Source organism: Geospiza fortis, unplaced genomic scaffold (assembly GCF_000277835.1).
Source record: "Geospiza fortis unplaced genomic scaffold, GeoFor_1.0 scaffold41, whole genome shotgun sequence".
NCBI lineage: Eukaryota > Metazoa > Chordata > Aves > Passeriformes > Thraupidae > Geospiza > Geospiza fortis.
Window position 1 is genome coordinate 18663854 of NW_005054299.1, and position 24802 is coordinate 18688655.

Here is a 24802-nt window from a genome sequence, read left to right on the forward strand (position 1 = left end):
ATACCAAATGAAATCTGATTTGTTTCCCAAAACAGGAAGAAATGTACATCTTCATGGAGTACTGTGATGAGGGCACTCTGGAGGAGGTATCAAAACTGGGCCTTCAGGAGCATGTCATTAGGCTGTACTCAAAGCAGATCACCATTGCTATCAATGTGCTGCATGAACATGGTATTGTTCATCGAGACATTAAAGGTAATGTTGACCAAAAAGGTAATGTTGTTGTTTCAGTGTGGTAGATGAGAGCAGGGGGAAGGATGGGGGCATGTATTTGCATATTTAGTGTGCATTATCTATGCAGCCATTATTTATATAAAGCCTTCTATTAAGTTTTCAGTTTACAAGCCATTGGATAGTTTCATGCTTTTTCTTTTACGTGTAAAAAACATTCACAATTGTCATTTCAAACTCATAAATTTTGCCCATGATTTATATAGTTTTTTTAGAGGTTGCTAAGATTATTGGGGATTTATCTAAACTCAGTTATTAGTCCTTGCATTTTTAGCACTAATGTACTGAGTTATGTAATGCTGTGTTCCTTCTTGTCTGTGCAAAGAAGTGGTGTTTTCTGGAGCTGACAGGCAGTGTACAGTGCTAGAGTGTGCATCAGAGCTTTTCCTTGTGATTCCATTTTCCCAAAGAGTTTTGGAATTTCAGATGAATGGCCGATTAAACTTAGTAACAAAACTGTTGTTAAAAGAATTTAACTGATTTTAGGATATCCCTTTATCTAGTGGTTTTTTCCATACATTTATCTTCTCGTGCCTGGCTGTCAGCATTTGCGTACGTAATTAGCAGACTGAAACTGCAGGAACCAAAGGGGGGTTGGGCTTGGCTTTTAAGATACCCAGTGTCAGTCCTCATTTCAGGTTCATTTTTCTTTTTCTGCGCCTTCCAACAACATCCTCCATGTCTGGTTATCTTGGTTTTGTTAGTCTGGCATATTTGGCTCACCGGTGGCAGGAAACTTAGGTGAAGGTAGGGGAAGCAATGCACACAATATGCCCTGTGAATGCTCATTTTGTGCCAAGGCAGTGCAACCCAACGATGCTGGGTTTCTATGTCCCTCTTGCTCACAGGGTTTTGAATCACCGCAGCAGTGTAGGAGGTTCCCAGTTGCTCTTGGTCCTTTGGCCTCGTGCTTCTCATTTGGGAAAAGAACTATCTACGATCCAGAGGCCTTCCACCCAGGTAGGCCACTCTTGAGTCAGTTTTGGCTTTTTTTTTTCTAGAAAACACTTCCCCTCACTCCCATTCCCCAGCAATCTTACCTTTTCTGGTTCTCCTTCCTCACCAAAGGTTTCTCTCCAGTTGTGGATTTCCCTTTGTGCTTTTCACAGTTCCCTCCTTGCCCTTTTCTTGATCATTCCTTGTCCAGGTTCTGCTTAGCTGGATTATGCTCTCCTGGAAGCTCGTTGTGATCAAAATCCAAAGCTGGCTGGCAGGGATTTCTTTTGTGCTGCTCAATGTCATTGCTGATATCTGGATATATTTCCAAATAGGTCTTCTGCTCTTCAGGGAAACACATGGAGTGAGAAAAGCTGCTTAACAGAGCTGTAATGTTGTGTTACCTGAGAGCATTTCTGTTGCAGCAGTTTCCGTATGTCAAATGTCGGAATGTTTCTTGAGAGTAACAGAGGGTCACTGCAGGCGCATCTGTGTATAGACCTTCCTGAAGCTCCGTGGCAGAATATAAAGACAGACCACAGAGGGTATTTTTATAAAGGTTACTTGATGCATTGGAAGTCTTTTGCTCATTGACTTCCTTTATGCTGACATTGCATCCCCAAGTTTTCAGGCTAACAGCAGTAAAGAACACTCTAATTTTAATTTTATCTCTTGGGTAGACTGGTACTCTTATTTTTCTGATAGGGAAGAGTGACATTCAGTTAAAACTACTTTCCTATGAAAATCTCACTGTCAGATCACACTAGATCTCTCATGGCCAGTTTGTTTAACATCACTGTCAATCTATTTCTTTTAGCAGCAGATAAGCAATTCTTATCATGATTGTTTATGTGTATCCTGCAAGATGCCTGTACTTGCTGTCTGCAAGTACCTTGTGCTCAAAAATAGACTTTTGGTTAGTAGTGTCCCTTTCTGCCACCTTTGTCTTTCAGATGCTGTTATGGCATCCAGCTCTATATGGGTAAAACACAGAGCAAGATAGAGCTGCCAAAAACATTTTTCAGCCTGTGGTGGTGAGGGTAGACAGAGGGCTGTGTCGGCTGGTTATTACATTTGGCTGCACTGCTTTTGCTTAGTCTGCATCATTGTGAAAAGCAGGTGGTGCTGGTCTGTAGCAGGAGATAGTCTCTTGTGATACTCTTTTAATCTCTATTCTGGATATTGAATTTTAATTCCTGTGGCTAAGCCCAGTTCCTTGGTTAGAATTATTTCACTTTTTGTAAGGAAGCTGTTCTGGTCAGTGATGCAGGATGATGGAATGTTTAATGCTGGAGGGAACCCTTGGACATCTCTGAGCCCTCTGTCCTAAACAGGGCCAGCCTCAGTATAAGATGCAGTGTCAGATCAGATTGCTCAGGACATTGTTGAGGTGAGGTATATGTGTATCTCCAGGGATGGAGATGCCCTGTTCCATGACTGACCTATCCTCACTGTGAAAAGCTTTTTCCTGATAGCTCCCTGCAATCTGCAGAAGTTGCTGTTGTGTCCATTACTGCATGACCATTTCACACTGTGCCTTTGAGGGAAAAGTCTGTTTCCACAGTCTTGCTATCCTCCTGTTACAGAGCTGAAAACAGGAGTAAATCCCCTGCACACACACTCCCCTGAGCATCCCTTCTTCAAGCTGAGCCAACCCATCTTCCAGCCTTTCCTGGTACATTGGGTGCACCAGCCCTCTGAACATCTTGACACCACTGCCCTGGGTTTGCTCCAGTGTGTCATTGTCTCTCTTGTTCTGGAGAGCCTAAAAACAAGACACAGCACTCAAGGTGTGATCTCAGAAGTGCTGAATTGAGAGGAATTAATGAGGCCATGCCTGGTAGATTCCCTTCAGGAGAGAAGGGCATTTTCTTGAAGACTCCTTGGATGAGTACAGAAAATGAAAGGATTATATCTGCAACTTTACTAAATCAGAAACCTCAAAAGAGATGCTCTATACAAAAGTCTTCATCAAACTGCTACTGTATAAATGTCTTCTTGTAACCTTGTTGTTAGCTCAAAACCTTGTGAAGCTCAAAACTTCTGCGGTCTTGTCTTCCTGATGAGCACAAAGGAAGGTGTGTCATTCAGCAAGAGCTGGAAAACTGCAACAGGACACTGTGAGCATGTGTCATGCTCTCTAAGAAACGATGAAAAAGAGTATGTGGAAGCTGATTTTCTCATGCAAGGGTAGCATTTGGCCTGCTTGTTTCTTGAATGAATTTGGCTGCTGCACTGGTTAAGCACTGGCTGTGGAATGTCTGATCTGCCTCTTTTTCTGGAATTACAGCACAGCCTTTAGTGGGGCTTTTGTACTGCTCCATGGACTTACAGGATTTCCAACAAAACCTTTGGACTATCATACTAGTGCAGTTTTCACTGTTCTTAGTATGGGGCTGATTTGGAGAGGTACAGGGCATGAAACTTGAGTTTAAATGCTTTAGGTTTTGGCTGCTGTAGGAGGAGTGTGGCAAGACACTGTCTCTTCACAGTGTGCCCAGGAGGAGCTGTGTTGTACCAGCCCAGGAGGGCTGTGCACAACTGGGCAACCTTCTGCCTCTGCCAAGTGCATCCAGTGGTGGTGCTTCAGGCAGTGCATGTGTAAGGGGAAAGAAGGAACAGATGGGGGTGGTCTCTTTCTGCCATTTCACTCATGGTCTTTGGTTTTATTTTGCCTATTAACCATGTGGATGTTCAGGAGTTTCATTCCATTCCCAGTAGTGTTAACTGCCAAGGGTAAAAAAGCATTGGGTGCCTCCAAAGTACTGACTTCTTGTCTGCTCTTCTTACACGGGTCCTGCTGCATCTGTGCAGGTTTCATTTACTGCTTTTAAAGACTCCTCCTACAGCCTGGCCTTGGCTTTTGAACAAGCAGTTTACAAGCAGGCTCCAGTGATACCACAGCAGTGGAAGCTGACAGAAAATGTCTGCAACATGAGTCTTCAAGTGCTGTCTCTGGCTTCTTGCTGAAACTTTGGTTCAGTGCTTTATTCCATTTGACAATTCCAAGGGCTTTCAGGAAAAGGCCTCACAGGAGCTTTCATGGCAATACGTAGGCTAAATTGTCATTAGTTTTTATTAAAAGGTATAAAGGCTAGTTTGCAAGGCCTTGGAAGAAGGTTTTGAACTGTATTAAAACTAAACTATTCCAGTAGCCTAAATTCTGTCACAAGAGAGTTTGTTGCACTTCAGCACTGCCAGGCTCCATCCACAGTAGTAGTTGGAAACTTCTGTGAAATTCTCATGTTGCGTTCTTGAGGAATGGAAACAAAGGTTTCCAGAACATCCTTGGAAAAGTGTTTGCTAGTGAGGACTGTTTTTCCTAAGCTCTTGTTTTAGGCTAAGTGCACCTACTTTCCATCTGACAAGCAACTGCTTGAAAACACTGGAAAAGCAGTTGCCAGTTCAAAGGAAGAAGCTGTCACTCTCCTAATGCATCGCCCATACTTAGTGTCTCATCAAGCAGCCTTCTTGTACTGCTTTGTGTCTTTCTGCATCTTTCATTCAAGGAGCTGAGGGATGGTCTACCCAACTCCATTACACACACCTGTGATTGCAGGGTGACTCTGAACATAGGTCCCACTGATGGCAAACTGCAGAATACAGTGAAAGAATTCTGGAGGATGTGCAAACATCTGAATGCCAGAAGTGGAAAACCATTGCACAAAACGCGGAGACAAATTGTATTCCCTGAACGTTAATTCTTTCAGGACTTGTAACTAAAGGTTGGGATTTACTTCTCTTAATGATTTTGCTCCCCCATGAATTGCAGTTCTATGCAATACCTCTTGGACTAAATAGTTACCAACTATTGTCAGAGTCCTTTGAGAAATGGGCAGGGTTTTGGCATCACTGACCTGCACTGCCTTTTTTGATTTGAGCTTTTTGAGGATTCTTCGTATTCTTTATGAATATCTTGGGGATGCCCAACCAAGTGAATGGGAAAAGGCTATTAACTAAGACTAACGCAAAAGGAGGAGCAGCCAAGAATTTCTGTACTGCTCAAGGTGGAACAAAAGTGAGAAACTTTGGAAGCTTCTATTGAGATGAGCCATTTTTGAATGAAACTTTTGCATGAGATGGGAAGAGGCTATGTGTAGTGAAATCCCCACTGTCTGCCTACTCCTAGAGTTGGTGAGCTTTTTGTTTTGTGCATACTATCCATCTTTCCTCAAGAAAGACCACAGCTGAAGCTCTGTTTCAGGTGATACTTGCAACCTACTTGTGCTTTCATTGTGATACTTGCAGAGTCCAGAATGTGGCCTGATATAAGGAGTTCTTTTGCTCTACCTGTTTTCTGTTGTTGTCAAAACGAATATTTTGGCAGGATTTTGAATGAAAGAAAAGCACGGGTTGTCAAAACTACTTGGTTTATTTTGTATTGTTCTGTTGAGCAACTGACTTGAAGCCACTTGCAGATTCCCCTTGGAGATTTTTAACTATGCTAGGGAAGTTTGTTCTAGTGTAAGCTGCCAGTATAGCAAGTCATTTTAATGGTAGTCCTCCTCCAAAAATTGCTCTGGAAGTGAAGTGCAACATGAGTAGGCACTTGGTAGTATAAGTAATAAGATGCTCTAAACTCTGTTTTACAAGTTGTTTGTGGCCATAGAGTCATTAAGGTTGGAAAAGACCTCCAAAATTGAGTCCAACCTTGGACAAACCACCACTATGTCAGACAACTAAACCTTGGCACTGAGTACCATGCCCAGTTGTATCTTGAACACTTCCAGGGATGGTGACTCCACCACCTCCCTGGGCAGCCTATTTCAATGCCTGACCACTCTTTCAGTGAAGAAATTTCTCCTGATGTCCAACCTGAACCTCCCCTGGTGCAGCTTGAGGCCATTTCCTCTCATCCTGTCCCTGGTTACCTGGTAGAAGAGGCAGACCCCACCTGGCTACATCTCCTTTCAGGCAGCCGTAGGGAGTGATAAGGTCACCCCTGAGCCTGCTCTAATCCAGGCTAAACACCCCCAGCTCCCTCCGCCTCTCCTCCCAGGATTTGTGCTCCACACCCTTCACCTGCTCTGTTGCCCTTCTCTGGATGTGCTCCAGCACCTCAGTGTCCTTCTTGTAGTGAGGGACACAGAGCTGGACACAGAACTTGAGGTGCAGCCTCACCAGTGCTGAGCACAGGGGGATGATCCCTTCCCTCGTCCTGCTGGCCGCACTATTTTTATTGACAAGTGTGATATCATCTGTCTTGACTCAGAAGAACTGAAGAGATACTGGTGGGAGGGACACAGCAATAGCCTCTGCCAGGAAGTAGCTTCTTCTGAGTTTAGTGCTCACAAGGAGAAGCAATGGAACCCCTGAAGGAGTCGTTTCTTGTAACGAGCTTGTATGGAAAGCTGTTTAATTTGCCTGCCATACTGCTTTTTTTGGTGGTTTTTTTTTTTGGTGTTTTTTGTTTTGGTTTTTTTTTTTTTTTCTTTGAGCACTTGTCAACTTCCAGTAGACTTCATGTTAGCACAAACCCACCAGAACATCTTTAATGCTGTCATATTCCACAATTAATTCACAGGTGAAGATCTAAATGTGAATTCAGCTATTATTCATTGCAATTTCCAAGGCTATATTGAGAAGCTCTCAATTCAGCTCTGGTTTAAACAAATGTGTCTGTGTTTCCTTATGTTTCTTAGGAGCCAACATCTTTCTTACCTCATCTGGACTGATTAAACTAGGAGACTTTGGCTGCTCAGTGAAGCTGAAGAACAATACCCAGACAATGCCTGGAGAAGTGAACAGTACCTTGGGGACTGCAGGTGAGGAAGCTTGTGCTAGGCAGGTTCTTGTCTAGTTACCATAAAGGAAGATACCTCTGCCAGAAGTCTGGAGTAAAACCATGTGTTTCAGGGAAACTTGATTTTACCTTAGCTAGTTTTGTGCTTTACATCCAGAAGCCAAAACAGTAAGTGAGTGATACGAGAGTTAAAATCACATTTGCCTGTAACTATAGAGATGCTGGAACATGTGTTTTCTGGGGTTGTAATTTTCTCTACAGCCTTACTGAAACTGTACTCTTCACTACACAGCTGCTTAATAGATTTTCAGAAAATGGCAGTCACTGAAAGCATGTACTGTAACAGCATTTTCAATATCACTTTTCAAACTGAAAGACAGTTTTGCTGAAAACATGTCAAAGAACAAGAAACCAGCAAATGGCAAAACTTAGCAAGAAAACCTCAGTAGTAATTCATTGGGTATTTAAAAAGCATTTGGTTTACCCAGTCAGTCACTTGGTGTATACTGTTCCTTCTGCTGTATGAACTGATGGTATCATATGTGTTGTTCCAAAGCATACATGGCTCCAGAAGTTATCACTAGAGCGAAAGGAGAAGGGCATGGACGTGCAGCAGACATCTGGAGCCTGGGCTGTGTTGTCATAGAGATGGTCACGGGCAAGGTAGGGATGTTTCATGTGCTGGTGAAAAGCAAATTGTTCTCAGCAGTTTTTCTGCAAATTCTGGTTCCACTCTCAGCAGTCTGTCACACCCATGTCTGCAAAGACTGGGATAGTTTTTCATTTTCTGGAGCACAGAAATACATGCTCTAGTGGGTAGCAAGTTACTCACTATAGCTTGCACTTAGCAATGCTGTCACCTGTTGCAGAGGCCTTGGCATGAATATGAGCACAACTTCCAGATCATGTATAAAGTTGGGATGGGTCATAAACCTCCTATTCCTGACAAAGTGAGCCCAGAAGGGAAAGACTTCCTTTGCCACTGCCTGGAGAGTGACCCAAAGATGAGGTGGACGGCCAGCCAGCTTCTCGATCATCCTTTTGTCAAGGTTTGTCTGATGACTTTGGCTACAAAACTGCAGATGGGAATGGGGAACAGCTTTTAGTCAGCTTCTTTGTTCTCAGTGATGCCACAGAGGTTGGTACCATGGTGAGGGGCTGCTAGCAAATTGATGCTGTCCAGGAAAAATGGATTGGCAACTTTCCAGAAGCACGTGTGTTGTTTTCAGCAACCATGTGACTATAGGACATGGTGTGCACCAGGCAATAATCTTTCACTGCTGTTTTGAAATGCATTATCTCTATGTTGAAAAGACAAGTCAGGCTCCAACTCAGTGGTAGCTAATTGGACCTGAAGGACTTTGCACCAAGAACTTCAGCAAGTACAAATGCACGGGTTTTTAGCGATAAGGGCCCCCCCATAAAAAGTGAAACTACACACAAGAAGTCTTCCATTCTTCTGTGCAAAGAGCTGATTTTCTTTTAAGTTCATACTTAAAGTTAATATCATACTGAATGTTTTATCTGGCAGCTGCTGTAACAGTCTGCAGTTCTTGCATGAACTACGGCGTGATGCTTTCCTTAAAACAGGCAAATATTCACAGCTAAAAATTGAGCTGTATTAGTAACTTCTTTTTTGAAGAAGAAGGATCACAGTAGGTTATTAAATTGTCTCATTTTCCAACATAAAGTTGATCACTTTGGTGTTCTGATTCAGTAGCAGTGTGTTTGGCATCATCACCCATCCCTTATCAGTGCAGCTGTAGCAGCTCCCACCCATCAGAGGTGGACACTGCTTTAGGCACGTAAGGATGCATGGTAACAGTGGGAATGTCAGTACTCCCATACAAACACCTGTAATGCATCACTGTGGAACAAGGGAGAGAAAAAAAAGTTCAAGGTGAAGGTGCTAAAGAAATGGATCCATGATCATCTTGCTGCAGGAGGGAGATGGGTGAGATGGCTGAGGTAAATGCCTTTTGCTTCCTTCACAGGTTTGCACAGACGAAGAATGAAGTTACTCAATCTCTGGCTTTTTCTAGTCTGACAAGATTTGAATCACTACTGTATGTAATATTTACATAAAGACTGTGCTGAGAAACAGTCTGAAAGTTGACCTTAACGAAGACTGCACAAGTGACAGTGTCACTTCCTCTGCTGCTCCTGTACATTTTACCTGGCACATGTTGCTCACGTGACGTGTCCGCAAGTTGGAAGAAGCTGCATGTTCAGTGAAAGTGCCATTACTACTGTATATGGACCAGACCCTTTTTGTTCCTTCTCCTGTTTCTCATTTGACTGAGAACTTGTATTGTTCATATGTAGTATTTTTGAACTCTCTAGGTTCAGAAAAATGCTGTAGTGTTATCAGGCGTTATGGACCTTGTTTTTTAATCTGTTTGAGTGCACTGACTGTGAACTTTTACTGGGGTTTTTGTTTATTTGTTTTTGGCAAGCTTCGGATTTGTTATGCACAAGGCTGATAATTGAAATTAAAAAAAAAAAAGGTTTTTCTCAATAAATGGTTTATTTTAGGAGATGTTGGTGAAGGGTTTTTCTTCTGCAAGTAAATGTGGGACTGTGCCACATGTTAAACTTTTTTACAACACTGGGAAAAGACTGCTAAGCTGACCTAACTAGAATAAGCTGCTCTTGTATTGCAATAGTCACTGTTTGTCAAGTTTCAAGATGAGTACTGTGAGATGTTTCTTACACAAGAGGTAAGAGAAGTAAGGTTCCCCCTTTCATCACCTTCTGAGAAAAGACGGTGATGGGCAATTCCTGACAGTGCCTTTTATCTAAGGGATGCTTTCCTTCTTGGATGTCTGCACTGTGAACAGGGAGTGCTCTGCATGACATTTTTGTCTTCTAGAAGACAGCTGCACAAGCTGATTCTTGTGTTGTGTTTGGCAAAACCAAGAATCTACTGTTACCTTTTGAAAACTGACTTCTGATCCTGGGCTTTCATTTCCCCACTACACCTCAGCTGTCATCAGCCTGAGAGACTAGAAGTGGTTAGCAGTTGGAAGAAATAGCCTGCAATGCATGATGTAGTTGATTTTTTTTTTCCTTGCTATTCCATCAGGTGACTTAAAACTGTTACTTGTAAACATTAGTGCAAGTTTACATATTTCTGTTACAGCTTCAGACTTAAAACAGGTAATTTAAAACTTGCTTTTAGTATTTAGTTTTATATTTTAGTGTCTTGTCTCTCATCTTAATCCACAAATTCTTGATTAGTCACAGGTGTGGGGTGAGTTGTCAAGGAGGTTCCACAAAATCTGGCATTTCTACCTAGGAAAGTATGAACCTTGCTGTGCATGTCACCTGTACAGATATTTATGCTCTCAAAAAATATAATGCTAAATTGAAACAAAGACTTCCCCTTCTTTTCAGGGCTCTGTTTTCAGCTGTGTGATAGGAGGTATGTTGTCATCCTCAGTAAAGGACTATGAGAGTACCAGAGGTAGAAGTGTCCCCCCAGCTTGCTGTGTGCTTCACTTTGCAGTGTAACAGAAGTATCTGAGTGAGTTGTGTCCTCACTTGCCTTGTTTCAGGTGCCCTTGAACACAGACAGGAACAGTGGACAGTTTTTAGGAGTCAGGATAAAGGTGACATACTCTTACCAGTTTGTTCTTGCCAACCAAAAGAAAACTCATTCACTGCATATTAGCTTTTTATACTTTTATTTTTGTATAAACAAACATTAAGACTAATTTTGTTAAGGCAGTTGTAGAACATACAGTTGCTTGTGGGGATGAGGGGCAAACACTGCTTCCTAATAACCTATGTCATTTTTTTAATACAGTGAACTGGAGAAGTTTAACTTTGGCAAGGACCATTAAGCTTTCTCTGTCTGTCAGTTGAGTGCTGGAAGGGCCTCAGTGGTGTGCCAGGACTTGCACAAGTGGTTAGGAGGATGGATACAGGAGTGGCATGTTTGGCCCTCAGCCTGTTTTAAGGGTTGGTCCCAGGGAAAGGGGTGTGAAATCATCTCATCACTCTTTCAGAAGGTTTTACTTACTGCATGTTAAATCCGTGGCTCTCAGAAAGGCAGAACAGCCTTTGTCACTCCAGGAATATGTATTTGCTGCTCAGAACTGCTCACCTACCACCCTGAGAAAAGGCCACTGGGCCTGCCAGGTAGTGTTCACAGTAAAATGCTACCCTGGAGAGGCCTTTCCTTTCTCCCCTCCCACCCATTTTCCAGCTCTTGTGTACAGTGGCTTCAGGTCAGGCTTGTTAATGCTACTACAGGATGCAATACTCAGTTTTTCACTGTTAAGAGTGTTACAGCAAACAGAGTGCAGGGCATGTGCTTTATTATCAGCACTGTAAACATTTCAGTATTTTCTACTCTTGGGCTCCAGAAACATCTGAGCCCATGTTTCTGTTCATGACATTGAACAACCTGTTCCTGAAAGCTTCAGAATATAGGGAATGCCTGTGTACACAAGATGTGTGAGGCAAAAAGCCTCCCAAGGCAGTCTCTCAACACTGCCTATGCCTTCCTTCATGTTGTAAATGTTACTGCCTCCACTATCCCCAAACTTCACTTAATGCTCCATGCTAAAAGCACTACTTCACCTGCTTTTTAGGTTCTGCATATTAAAAGGTGAGTTTCTAGATTATCTGATGTACTGAATAGCAAATACATATTTCATGGAATAATTAGTATTGCTGTATTAGCCTGTTTCTTCTGGCCTCGGTTTTATTATATGAAAAGAGCCTTGTTTTTATACCAGCTGCTAGAGTAAGACTACTCACTTTCTTCCCTAAAGACTGTCTGGTTTAGCTCTATGCCAAGTGAATATGGACTGTCTTTGAAAGTGTCAATCACAACCTCCACCACTCAGTGTCGAGAGCTGTAGACTTCAAAAAATTGGGATTTTTTTCCAATCATATTTGCTATTAATGTCCCCTCCTTTCCTTTTTGTTTTCCCTGCTTTAAACAAGTTAGTTCTAGTAACCTGCAGAGCCTTAACTCTGGAAGTTTAAAAACAGGAGGCAGCTGCCCTGAGATCAGTACCAGGAATGTCAGAGCAACCCCCTTTTCCTCAGAGCTTGGTTCTAGTTTTATTTAATTCAGAAGGGTGTCAAATCAAGACAGACATTAAAAACATCAGCCATACCCACTGTCCCAGGTCTCTCTCCTAGTTCCCCTTCCTCCCCAGAAGAAAATAATTTACTATTACTTCAGGCTGATGGTTATGAGGCACCAAGTAAACTAGTTTATCAGAAAAGACAAACAAGCAGGTTAATTAGGATCACAACATTATGGGTATGGGGCATACTTTGTAATGCACACTTTGCATTATTTCACTACACCATGCCCAGTTATTTTGTTTCCAAAATTGTTAGGACGGCTTGGAATTTTAAGTAGCATTTAAAGCCAAAAGGAATTTTACTACTTCAAGTTTTCCAAACTAAAAATGACATCTACTCTGAAGAATTAGAGGTTTCAGCTATCCCTGGGATGTATGGCCTGGGGACAAAGAGGGCAGTGGGTAACTCAGCTCTGCTCAGGCCACAAAGCCAAATTCTGATCCAGGCTTTGATACTGCCAGGCTCCAATGTCTGGCTGTGCAGGCAGGGTCTGGCTGAAGTTTTGAAGGGCCCATGTAGTGCACACTGTGGGAACAGGTTCTGGATGTACAAAAACTCTACTGCAGTTCTGCCAGCTCAGCAGAGCTGCTTCAGTCCAATACTGCTCTAACCAAGCACAGCACCCGCTGTACTGTGTTTAAACACTGACAGATTATGGTTGTTAAACTGTGTGAGCTACACAACTATCAAGTTTAATAATCTTGTAACAATCTTCTGACATTAAAGCTTGCACCTCTGGTTAGTTTCCAGATAGAGTCTCTTCATACAAGCACACTGGAATTTTTTTTCCTTCAAAACTTAAGACACTTCATAGGAAAACAAACCAACCACTCATGTGCAAACCTGTTGCTGAGAGTATACGAAGGAGTGCATCCTTCCAGCGTGTCATCCAGCCCAAACCCCAGAGAAAAACAACAGGAGCACAAATTCAGATATGCACGGCAATTATTCATCCTCTGATCTCACTTGAAGGACTGTGATACGCACTTAAGAGTTTTCAGCAGTTGATTTGTTCCCTTTGGATTGAAGTAGTCTCTGAAGGTGCTACTTTTGTTTCTGCTTGTTGTCATTGTTGCCATAGGTGGAGCCCTTGTTAATTTCCGTAACCCCGATCATCCATCTGACACCAACAGAAGCTGCAAAACGAACACAAGCTGCTTCAGGCACGGCCTGAACATCTATACTGGTGTAGCAGCATGAAAGAGACCTGGGATGAAAGGTGCATTTGAGGCTCCCACACCTCCACATCAACTTAATTGCCTATGGCATCTCATGAAGGAAGAGCCTCAGGCTGGACACATCCCCTCCCATCAGCAGGGAAGAGGCTACAAGGAACCAGGATGGGTATGAGAGGCACAGGCATGCACAGCCCTGCGTGCCAGGGGAAGGGAATTCTGCTGGCTTTCAACAGCCCCGTGTCTGAAAAAGCAAGTGCAAGGGAACTTCAGATCTTGATAAATAAAAAAAATGTAAGCTGTGGTATTTGTTAATGGCAGCTCATGAAAAAGTCCATTACAAGAAAACAGGTTAATTTAAAAGACTTACAGATGATTCAGTAATAATTCACCATGTGCAAGGATTATTTTATTTATCTGTAGCACTTAAAGTGACAAAATTGAATGCAGCTTAACCTAAACTCCTTCCCTCACACTTCTGGTTTCTCTGTAAAGGGGCTCAGCTGCCCAAAATCTATAATTTCTCAAACTTCTGCTCAGCTGCTGTACACGTTCAGAACTGCCATGCTTCTTTCAGGCCTAAACCTATTATGAAGTCACAAACATCTTCCCTCTGCTCAGAATGCTTTCCAAAAAAAAGGAACCCAAACCAAACAAACCTAGAAAGCCACAAACTTCCCCTAAGCCTCCAAATCCCACTGTCTTTCTGACTGATGGTGACATTAAGGTGAGGTGCTCTGGATGTCTCGTTCCCATCAGTCTTTACTTCTCTGAGATTACTCTGGACAAATTCTCACCAGCCCAAGGACTCCTTATGGTTAAAGTCAGTGCCTGAGATCACCAAGAGGATCCAGAGGTTTCATCCCACTACCAGGCATCCCTTGTGAACTGCGGGGTTGATCCAAGGCCGTGTCCTGGCATTTGCTGCTCTCCAGCCCTGGAAGGGGAGGGGGCTGGCAGCTGGCACACAGTGCTGCCCTGTGCTTCACCAGCTGCTGCTGGCACAACAGCATGGGCCACAAAGAGCCATCACTACAGACTCCAGCTGTGTAGTCTGACAGTAAATCAGCAGCTTTTAGAGTGCAAGTGGTAACTGGATGCCAGGGACGGGTCACACGTGATGTGACAGCGTGGCTGGACACTGGGAAGCTGGTCTGCCCATGGGGCTGCCCTCAGGTCCTGTGGATGCCAGGAAAGCAGGGCCCTCTCACAGGCAGAGCTGGGCAGGGAACAGTCCAGAAAGGGAGCTGGCTCTGAGGGCACTCACTGTCACTTACACGCCACTGTCACTCTGTGAATAGAAACACACACCACTGAGACAAGCTAAGGGCTTGGCTCTCACAGACAGACAAGAAAGAAAGAAACAAAACCATCTCTGACATGTAACTGGCCATGTGCTTGGGAACATAAGAGAAAGATCCAATGTGTAGCCTGCAGTCTGGGATCATAACATAATAGTAAGCATGAAATCATTAAGATTTTTAACCACAAGGGATAGAAACAGCATCTGGAGATGGACACAGAGCATAAATAAGAGCAGCTGTTGCAGCAGCCACACACCATGCTGGGGATTTCATCCAGTTCCAAGAATGCCTGGACACAAAAAACAACTAGTTCAGCAGTTCAGATGTCCTTTTTTGTCCTTTGCTCCCTGGCAGAAGCTGCCACTGCCTTCTATCCCCATTTCACCCTGTAGCCCTCAGCACCCTGGGGAAGGTGGGGTGCAAGGAGAAGAGGACTGCTCATGTTTGCCAAGCATGTGGAAACAAAGTGGGGAAAGGCTGGGCTGCCTCACTGGTCTGTCCCTGCACTGCCTCCTCACCACAGCTCTCCTGGAGCCTCAGTGCAGACCTGAGAGATACCCTTGCATTTAAGGATTTATTCACTTCTTGTTTTACATACAACTGTAATAAGGGGAACTTTAGGCTTTTTACTTCAAGGAAGGGGAGAAAGGGAGATCAAGCAGTAACTAATCAGCAGTGCCTAACTTCAGAGCTGTGAGGGTTTAAGACCACCCTGAGAAGTGCATGAGAGAAGCTATTGGCTGAAGCATCCTTGTACTACTCCACAGCAAACTGAGGTAACTGAGCTCCTGCATCTTTGTGCCCATCATTACTCAGCATCCAAAAGATGCAGGAGGTTGCTGAGGACCTGCTCTGCCTGCTGGAATGCTGGGGGCTCAAGGAGGGCTGAGCTGATACAGTAAAAGTGCCAGGAGTGTAATCTTGGAACACATTTTATCTCCAAGAAAATCACCACCTCCACATGTAGTATCTCATCCTTCAGCAAAACCTTAGCTCAACGGATTTCCACCTTTTCTCTTACTACTCAGGATTTTTTTCTCATCTGTTGCCCTGCCTTTCTACCACACAGCAAGTGCTATAAGCAGCACAGTAGGCAGGGCATAAAAATTTCCCACATACAGTTTGCACTTGAGTTATAGAGGTTATGCATTGAAATTGAGATTTGTACAAGTAAAGACTGTATGAATTGTAGGCATTTCCATTGAGGGCCTATCCTGCATACTATGAAGGAGAATAAACAAGCAACACACTCACATAAAAAAACAACCACCCCAAATCCCCCAATTTCTAGGCACCCGGCTGAAAGGCCAGACTATTTGGCAGCTCCACCAAAAGGCAGAATGACACAGGCATGATCCTGCACATGGTTTGTATCCTGCTGTAAAACCTGTTACAGCCCTGCTGGCTTATCCTCTCCTCACCCTGCATTCACCTCAGCCTGCAGGCAGTGCCAGCCTCGCTGCCCAGGTCACACCGTGCTCCACCCCTGTGCTCCACACTCTGCTCCTGGACGCTGTGATGTCCCCAGGGCTGCAGTGTAATCCCACCCACAGAGCACAGCGCACACACAGCAGCTCCCAGGAATCCCAGCTGGCTCATCCCTACTGGCACTCAGTGCAGAGGGAATGCTTCTCTCGCCTAGAACTGCTATGGAGCTGCTGGCCCTGTGCCATCAGCCCAGATGCCACCGTGCTTTTAGCATGAAACATGGAATAGCTGCTGCTCCCTTATAAACCCTCTCATCTTCGGCATACACTCCCCTTGTAACTGCTGTTGACAGCTTTACAATAAATTACTTCTGGAGCACGAAGGGTGAGTGTCCTCCTTGACACAAGTTATCAAAACATGAAAGGCCACCCAACATTTGGTTCTTTGAAGCCAAATGAGACTGGGGAAGCGGGAGGAGGAGAAAAAAAAGAAGCTGCTGTCAAGTACAGATACTGACATTTGACAGACATGCCTATGCTTCAGCACCAAAATATCAGCACCAATTTTTAAATAGTTGTGAGCTAAGTAGCTAAATCTCTTGCCATGTGTCCTGTGAAACTAAAGCTGGTTTTCAGAACAGTTTTGTCCCTCAAACTACTTGAGCATTTATCCTCTGCCTCGTATTGATTCAAGCAGTTTCACAAAGGGCTCCCATTCCCAGAGCAGCAGTAAGGTATGAACACAGTGTGATGACTTTTGGGAGTATAAACAGCCAAACTGCTGCACAGCAAAGCACAAGGGGACAACATTCACAGTATAAAGAAATGACATTTATTTAGGGCTGGAAGAGTTTGAGCTGAACCAAGCAGAGCTGTACATACATGGGTTATTCATTCTTAGACCTCAGAACTAGGGTCTGACGGATTACCAGCCTTCCACTCCAGCTCAAGTGGAGCATTTTTCTTAGAGCTCTTTCCACCTGAACAGCCAGTTACTTACAAGCCAGTCAGTGTTTTACTGGAGAGCACAATAAGCAGAAACTATCCAAAGGACAAATGACAATCTAGAAACAATGCAGAGGGTGCCAGGTGACAGGACCTCCTAGTTACTCTGCTCTATCACAACAGGTTTATTTTGTGCTTATCTGCACCTGTATCAGCTACTGAAACCCACCCTTAAAACCAGCAATCTACTACAATGGGTTACTGGGGACTGCAGTAAAGTTCCTGATCCTGGGGTATCAGGTGAGCTGTCAAAGTGCTACAGGAAGAAACCAAACCACTACCCATGCGCTTCAGTTATAAACAGTGAGAAAAGATCTGCTAAGAGCAATGGGAAGAGCTGATTTTATCATCAGATAAACCCCTCCAGTCTGCAGAAAAACCTTCCTTTTACATTGTTAAGCCACCAGGTACCAATTACCATTCCCACTGTAAAGACAGCAGAGTCCTCCCTGCTCTACTACGCACTGGCTGTGCTTGCAGGCTGCTGGAGCCTTCTGGTAGATCCAGTATTACAGATACCCTGAGAATAAATCCTTTGGATTATCACTGCAGTCAAGAGATGACTCAGAGCAGCCTGCTTATTAACCTTTCCTTGTGGCTAGAAGCAGAAGAAAGGTAAGTGGGGAACAAGAAAAGGGGAAAGAAATGAAAAGAAGGTCGTTCTTGCTGTCTGTTCTTGGTAGCATCATAGCTTTCTTCCTTTACAGGTTCTTTCTTTCCCTTCTTGATGAAGAAAAATGTGACCTAGGTCACTAATGGCAAGTTTGTATTAGGTTCAGGGTGCAGGGTGAGGGGTGTGGTGTCACTCAGCTAAATTATAAAGGGCTAAATTCAAAACCATCACAAATGCTACAATGTCAAGCAGCAAAGCAGTCGGCCCTGAGGTTAAACTCCAGAAACCCTGAAAAATGGCGTGAGGCTCCCTATGGAGGGTACACAAGGCATGAAGCACTTTGAAATGGCACCCAACCAACCAGTCTGCTGAGTGGAGAAACTGAATTAAGAGGAAAATGCCGAAGGAAAGATGACAAATTCAAACCATTTTGCAGTAGCTACACTTCAGTGCACCATTAGGCCACTGTTCCACAACCCAGCACCAAACAGACTATGCCAGCATTTCTTCCAGAGGCAGAACAAATGTCCTCTTCAGCAAACTACCAGGCAGTAGCATTTACAATGGTGTCACACCTCATCCCACCCTGCTGTTTGCCCACTTTGCAAAGGAGCACAGGGCAGCCTGATTCACCTCTCTCTGCAAGCAACAGGGATTTGAACCCACTGCCTCCCATTCCCAGCACACCCCAACCACAGTGCTCCCTCTACACTCCCATCCTCCTCACCAGTCACAGAAGGGGAAGGGGGCACTGCTTGTGACTTCCAACAAGCAAGGTGGGTGGAAAAAGAGGCTTTTAAGTTGGAGTTGCTGCCCTGAGGAATTGTTACACGTTTTACACAACGCATTTCCAGGGTAACAAGCACCAACAATTTCTCCAGATGAAGACAAGAGCTCAGGATTCCCTTCTTTTTTCCTCTACCCTGCCCACCTAACATACCAACTATTAAGCTGGATCTTATCCTTGCTTGTTTTCCTTCCTCTGGCTCAAAGCATCATGAAGGAAATTTCCTGCCTGCACACACACACACACGCACACACACAAACTGTTCCTTCTCCAATTACCTCTATAAGAAGCATCAACAGAAGCTTAATGCAGCATTTGTTTTGGTGGGCAGTTTCTGAAAAAGAATATTGGGTGCCTAGCACATCAAACTCTTCACAGATGGCTAAAAGGATGTTAGTTAATCTTGATCAATCTAGCTCAGAGACAGACTTCTGAGAATGCAAAGAAATATTATGTGCTGGGAACAATTTCCTGGGTAGAGAGCAAAGATTCACGTCTGAGACAAGAAAATGCTCCACATTTTCCTATCTCCTCTGTATTGCTATTCTGGAGGTGGCTTTTTAAGTCAGCTCTGTATCCAAGTTCTCTCAGAGCCAGGAAGACTGTGAGGCTCTGTTTCTTTTTCCAAGGTTGTTTGTAATATACACAGATGTGAAGGTGATGAAGTAATGAATACCTGTGATGGTCAGAGCAATAACAGACAGTATTTGCTTTAAAAATGTATGCCTTATTCTGGAAGGGAACTTATTCTTCAAACCAGCACTCAATCACAGACACCTAGATATGATGCAATTTGCTAAATTGACCTGGTTCCTGCTTCCATGAAGAACACCAAATAAGATTTCTCTCCCTTTCTTTGGGCCAGCTCCTTGTTTTGTTTTCCTTCCTTGTCTTAAATATCATACTAGTTGAAATAGGAACCAAGGCAGTTCAGAACTGCCACAGGACCTGTAGGAATCACTTGTGACAGTCCATGCCCTGTGCTACATAAATCAGAGCACATGGCCACAACAGGCTGTGCTTAAATCATGAACTGGTGGATTACCAGTGCATGACACATCAGACTATGATTAGACAAAAGCATTCTCAAAGGAATAAATTATCCTTGTGCCCTTCTTCTAAGCATTTTAAGTAGAACACAGCAACACACAACACAAGAAAAGAAAGCCTTTTGTAGGCAACCCACCGAGAAGTCACTGTTTGAATTCCACAGAAACAGAAAAATTTGAATGCAGCTCTTACAAAAAAAGTACAACTATAAAAAAATAAACAAAAAAAAAAGAATCTTTTTAACCTAGTCCAGGCTAGAGTGGACATATTAGATGGGTTGTTGAATTCACAAATCATCTTTATATCGAGCAAATCTCAGTAAATCTTACTGGACAGTTACACTGTAAGTAATCTTTTTGTATCAGAAAACTCACCTATTATAATGACAAATGCAAAACTAGCCAGTGTCAGCGATGATCCACTGTTGATCATGTTGATGAGCAGCTGGAACAAAGGATATAGCAGCAACAAGGCCCAGAAAAGCCAGTTCAAAAGTGTCCATGGCCGACGGGGTGGTACTATCGGGACTGCTGGGTAGGTTCCTGTGCGGTAATATTCCTCCTGGAATGCATCCTAGGAGAACAAAGGAGGGCAACAATTACATCCCCATCTGCCAACAAAACTAGCCATCCCTGGCTTTGATGTTCCTCCTTCTGGAGGCTTGTAACCACAGGGGAAGATCAAAGACCAGCTGATGGCTGGAAAGCTTGTACTTTGAAGTCAATGAACACAGTGTCAAAAAAAAAAAAAGGGGGAGCATACACTGATGTGTGAATACTTTTTTTTCTCCTACACACAGCAGCCTGAAAAATGCTGTATCTGAGAGCATAGCAGCCTAGGAAAACAGGAGGAATGATGGGATATCACTGCTGAAGCTCCTGCAGGAGCCACAGCCACTGCCCAAGCACTGCAGGTAAGCCAGGGAAGTGTCTGGGCTCTATACTCAGCAGCATCCCCTGTTCCCTCGTTTTCTCCAACTGCTGCTCTCAAACAGCACCCACAAACCTGTCAGAAAGGGTGACCAGGCATCACTTTGTCCCACACTCTAAAGAACATCACCCCTTCCTGCCCCTGTCCCACGGACTTAGTCTTGTTCCCATGATGCCTGTGGTAGGAAGTCTGGGTGCTGAACTTCCCTACAGGCAGTTTAGTGTGTAAACAGCACAAAATCTCTCATTGGCTTTAAGCAAATGACTTGACCTTTAAATATAACACAGGGAGGATAATGAGGTGGGGATTGTTTTTTTCTGCTTTGTAGCAGCTGTTTTTTAAAGCACAGGAGACTTTGAATTCATACCTTGCTCTATAATCCACATGGGTGAATAGCACTGCCTTTACTGATCTCACCAACCCAAGATATCAAAAGTGAGTGGGGGAAAAAAACCCTCCCTCCTTGTTAAATTATTAATCTGCTATTAATCTGTGTTATCACAAAAATATTGGCTGAATAATGAAGTCAGCATTAGACTGACATAAAAAATTAATTTAACTATAATGAAGTAAGATATTTCTTTAAAGAAAGGATTTTTTGTTTCTAAAACTTTTAGGAAAGCCAAGATGAATTAACCAAAAGACTATTTTTCTACTATGCTATGATTTTTCACTTACACTCCAGTTGACACAAACAATTCTTTACTTACTTGATAAGCAACCTGAGCAATTACAAGCTGTTACCACTTTATCTATTTCAAAATGAATATTCAGCTTTTATAGGATTATGTAATAATTAAAGCACTGCCCTCTCTTTATTGAGATTACAAAAATGATAAGTGTTTTACTCCTGTGAGCTGGACTGCAGTGGGATCACTGTGGCCAATTACTGAGCCATCTTCAACAGAGTTGACAGGGTATGGGGTTTTCTTCACAGTGCAGTGAAGACTGCTTTAGAACACAGAGCCACTCATCATCAGAAAACTGAACTTACTACATACAGTTAGGTTTCCAAATGCTGGTATTACCCAGGAATGTGAAGAATTCCCGACTATTGCTGGCATTGCCATTAGAGGGCCTGCTACTGCAGAGAGCAGTAGTAGATTTCAGGCTAGCTTGAAACCCACACAGCAGCGTTTTCTTTGTTGGTTCTGCATGGCATGAGGGGCAGCAAAACCACTGACCACACCTCACTGGGAGGCTTGAGACAGATGGAAAACAAATACAAAAGGCAAAACAATGTCAAGGCCAACAGCTCCACCACATTTCCCACTGTTGTGGGGAACAGCTCTTCAGTCACAGTTTCTTACCCTTAAATATGTTCATTCACCTGCAAAAGGCATCTATGGGTTCATCTTCCCTGAAAGTTTTTGTGAGGGTGCCTATGATACCCAGCAACAAGACAGACTTTAGATTATACACCTCACCATTTCCCAAAATCACCTTACTCACATTAGGCTCCTTTCATTCCTCTGCCTACAGGGCTTCTTTTTGGTTTGTAATTGATTCCATCCATGCAGGTATCACATTCCAACATGGAAACATGCTCCCTCTATTGCCCCCAGCACATTTAAGTTACTTCAGACAGTGAGGGCAAATCAGGGAACATCCATCTCCTTGTGAGAGGCTGACTGGATTCCTCCACCCTGTTCCCACAGGAGGTCTGGCAGCAGAGGTATGCTGCTGCCCCTCGTGAGAAAGCCCACAAAGAATGAGGATCCAAAAATATATTCTTTGTTCCCAAACACTGGAGTTCTGTACACTTCTCCTCTTCAGTTAGGCTTTGCTGATTCCCTAGGACATTTCTGTATATATTTTCAGGCCCTGTTTTCCAAGCTTCTTTTACAAGCAAGAAGAATTAGAAGCTTGCTCTCTTTTTAATGAAAATTAAGATTCTCAAGCAGAATTTCTACTTCAGGCACTGAGACTGTAAGGAGGTAAAAATGAAAACAAACATGAAAGGACTAGCAGAGTTGTGATTACTAGATATTACCTCTTCACACCAGGCAAAAAGATCCTCAACCCAGTCCTTATTAAAGTCAAAGGGAGCCTTTCTAGCAATGGCAGTTAAAAAAAAAAGTAAAAGAAATAAAAAAAGAAAGCAATGTGCAACCCAAATTGAACTTCTGTCATAATTTGGAACTAACTGATACCGTGCTGGCCATATGTGGAAGGAGAACAGTGCTTGGTTTAGAGCAGCAGCACAATGCCACTGTTCATCTGGCAGGACTCTGTTCAACTGTGTTTGTAGCAGTGACCAAGGCAAAAAATGAAGTGACAAGTAGCAAGAACACAAACACAACAGGCTCCCACAGAGAAGTATCTCAGATTGAGGTACATGTAGGTGAGAGCAGACAAGGAGGTAAAAAACAAAGGAATAAGCTTTTCTCAAAGACTCTCACTCCTTTACTAATGTCAATATGGGGAAATAAATAAATTTAAAAAAAATTAATGTCCCTCCATGTCCAGTAACTGCTGGTTTCATTACTCATTCCTACAGCTCTGCAATCCTGATCATCTTGAGTGCACAGGCCTTGACCTCAGTACCTGTGGCACTCTCCAGCCACTAAATCATGCTACTACAGCATAATTCAGCACATTGTATGTGAGTCTTGAGAAACTACTGCAAAATTATTAAAATTATTGAGAACAAGCAACAGCACAGGGAACCATAATGTGTGTTCAAATAGGGTCTCTGCTTTCCAGTAGCATGCACAGCTTGTCTTACTTTGAAACAGCAAGTGAAGTGCTGCAAGCAAAACAGACAAAGCAGGGGATGAGTGTGTATCTTGCAATGAATTACTGCCCTTTGAATAACAATTTTTTACATTATATCATAAATATTTTCTGACTCTGAAGACAACTTGAAACAGAATTAAGTTTTGGAAACAGCACCTGGGTGGCAGTGCTGTTTGTTATCTGACCTACGAGCCTATTACCTTTTGAAGATGCAGGGCAGAATGGTGAAAAAAACCCTCTATTTTTACCCTGCAGGTAGGCTTTCATCATCTCAGAACTCTGGAAGAAGTTGTCCCTGCTCTATATTCTGCCAGTGTGATTTTACAAAGACATGGACACTTCAGTAAACCAGGAATGACTGCAATGAAGTAAGTTTCACTAAAGTAAAAGAGCTGGAGAAAGAGAAACATGCTGCCTTCAGAGAAAAACTAAAATCATCACCAAAAATCCCAAACCAAAACACAAACAAACAAACAGCTCCCCCCAGCCTTAATCAATCAAAACCATTCACATTAACAAAGAAGGTTTTAGTGGAATGGAAAACTGAACACAGCACAATTCACTCTTGGATGCAAAACTTCACTCCTGTACTTAAATAGGAAACCAGAGACTTAACCAACCAGGAAATGAAGTTGTCATGAAGAATACTATGATATATTGTACAATATAATATTATGAAGGATAGATGTACCCTCTGTTAGCACTAGAAACAACTGAGTGTTTGCCAAAGAGGGAATAACAGAAAAATCCTGGAGTGAATTACTGGAACTATGTAATAAAGGATTGAGGAAAACAATCACCACATTCACACTCATGCTCTTGTCTTGCAAACCTCTGAATAGTTCTCAGGGACATGAAACAGGGCTACAAAGTCATGGTAGCAGAAAGTGGACTTTGCAATGCTGAGCAAAAGGACCATTTACATGTACCTGGGCCCATGGGTAACAGTCTCCTTTTCTGCAAAGGTGCTGGGGGCTGTGCCTGAATTGGGTGTTAGTGGCACAAACTCTGAGAAGGGGCATCAGAGGCAAGGGGAGTAGACCTACAAGTGAGGTCTCAAGACACACTTACTTTCCACATCCTGTAAGCAAGCTGCTTGGAGGAGCTATGAAGCATAGCAGAAACAGTCATGGTTTGAAACAGAACTGCCAGGGCACTGTTGATACAGAAATGCTAATGTGGTGTCCTGGGAAGAGCACAACAAATGGCACAGCAGAATTTTGCTATCCCAGTGAGAGGAAACCAGAGCATAGCTATATTCCATAATTTCTAAATCCAAAGCACTGCTGCATTCCAGTCTGAACACATAACTTTGATCAAATACTGAAGCAAAGTGAGCTGCCAGGCCCTCATGCCGTGCATACCTATGACTCCTGCTGACTGAAATGGGAGTGCTGTGTGCATTCAAAAAGCACAGCCCCAACAACTATCTCCAACATTCATAAAAACAGGCCAGAAGAAACAGATCTGAAAGATGAAGGATCCATATGAAAGCATTTGCAAAGAAAAAAAATAAAAAAACCCAAACCACTGGGCATCTACAGACACAATCATTATTAGTCTCTCCCCATCCTATGAAATTAGGAATCTTAAATGCATGCCCTCTTAACCCACAGTATGAAAACAATTTATCAGCCTGTTCTTTTAATGCTGGATGTCTGCCTTGGTAAAAAAGGCAGGGTAAAACAAGGGACAAAAATTTTAATATGCTAAAGAATAGATCTTATTTAGCCCACAAACTGCTTCTTGATTTAGT

General features: G+C 43.1%; 2 protein-coding genes across 2 annotated transcripts in view; one reads left to right on the plus strand and one right to left on the minus strand.

Annotated features, from left to right (window-relative positions):
* Positions 1-9447, plus strand: part of MAP3K4 (mitogen-activated protein kinase kinase kinase 4) — a 55937-nt gene extending 46490 nt beyond the window's left edge. Inside the window, exons 24-28 of the mRNA XM_031059847.1 lie at positions 36-195; positions 6810-6932; positions 7467-7573; positions 7780-7959; positions 8905-9447. Of these exons, the coding sequence (XP_030915707.1) occupies positions 36-195; positions 6810-6932; positions 7467-7573; positions 7780-7959; positions 8905-8925 (591 nt within the window). The 3' untranslated portion in view covers positions 8926-9447. The remainder of the gene's footprint in view (positions 1-35; positions 196-6809; positions 6933-7466; positions 7574-7779; positions 7960-8904) is intronic.
* A 1132-nt stretch (positions 9448-10579) lies between these two features.
* The window catches only part of AGPAT4 (1-acylglycerol-3-phosphate O-acyltransferase 4), a 60960-nt gene continuing 46737 nt past the window's right edge, over positions 10580-24802 (minus strand). The window contains 2 exon segments of the mRNA XM_005416263.3: positions 10580-13152; positions 19752-19950. Coding sequence (XP_005416320.1) covers positions 13061-13152; positions 19752-19950 — 291 coding nt within the window. The 3' untranslated portion in view covers positions 10580-13060.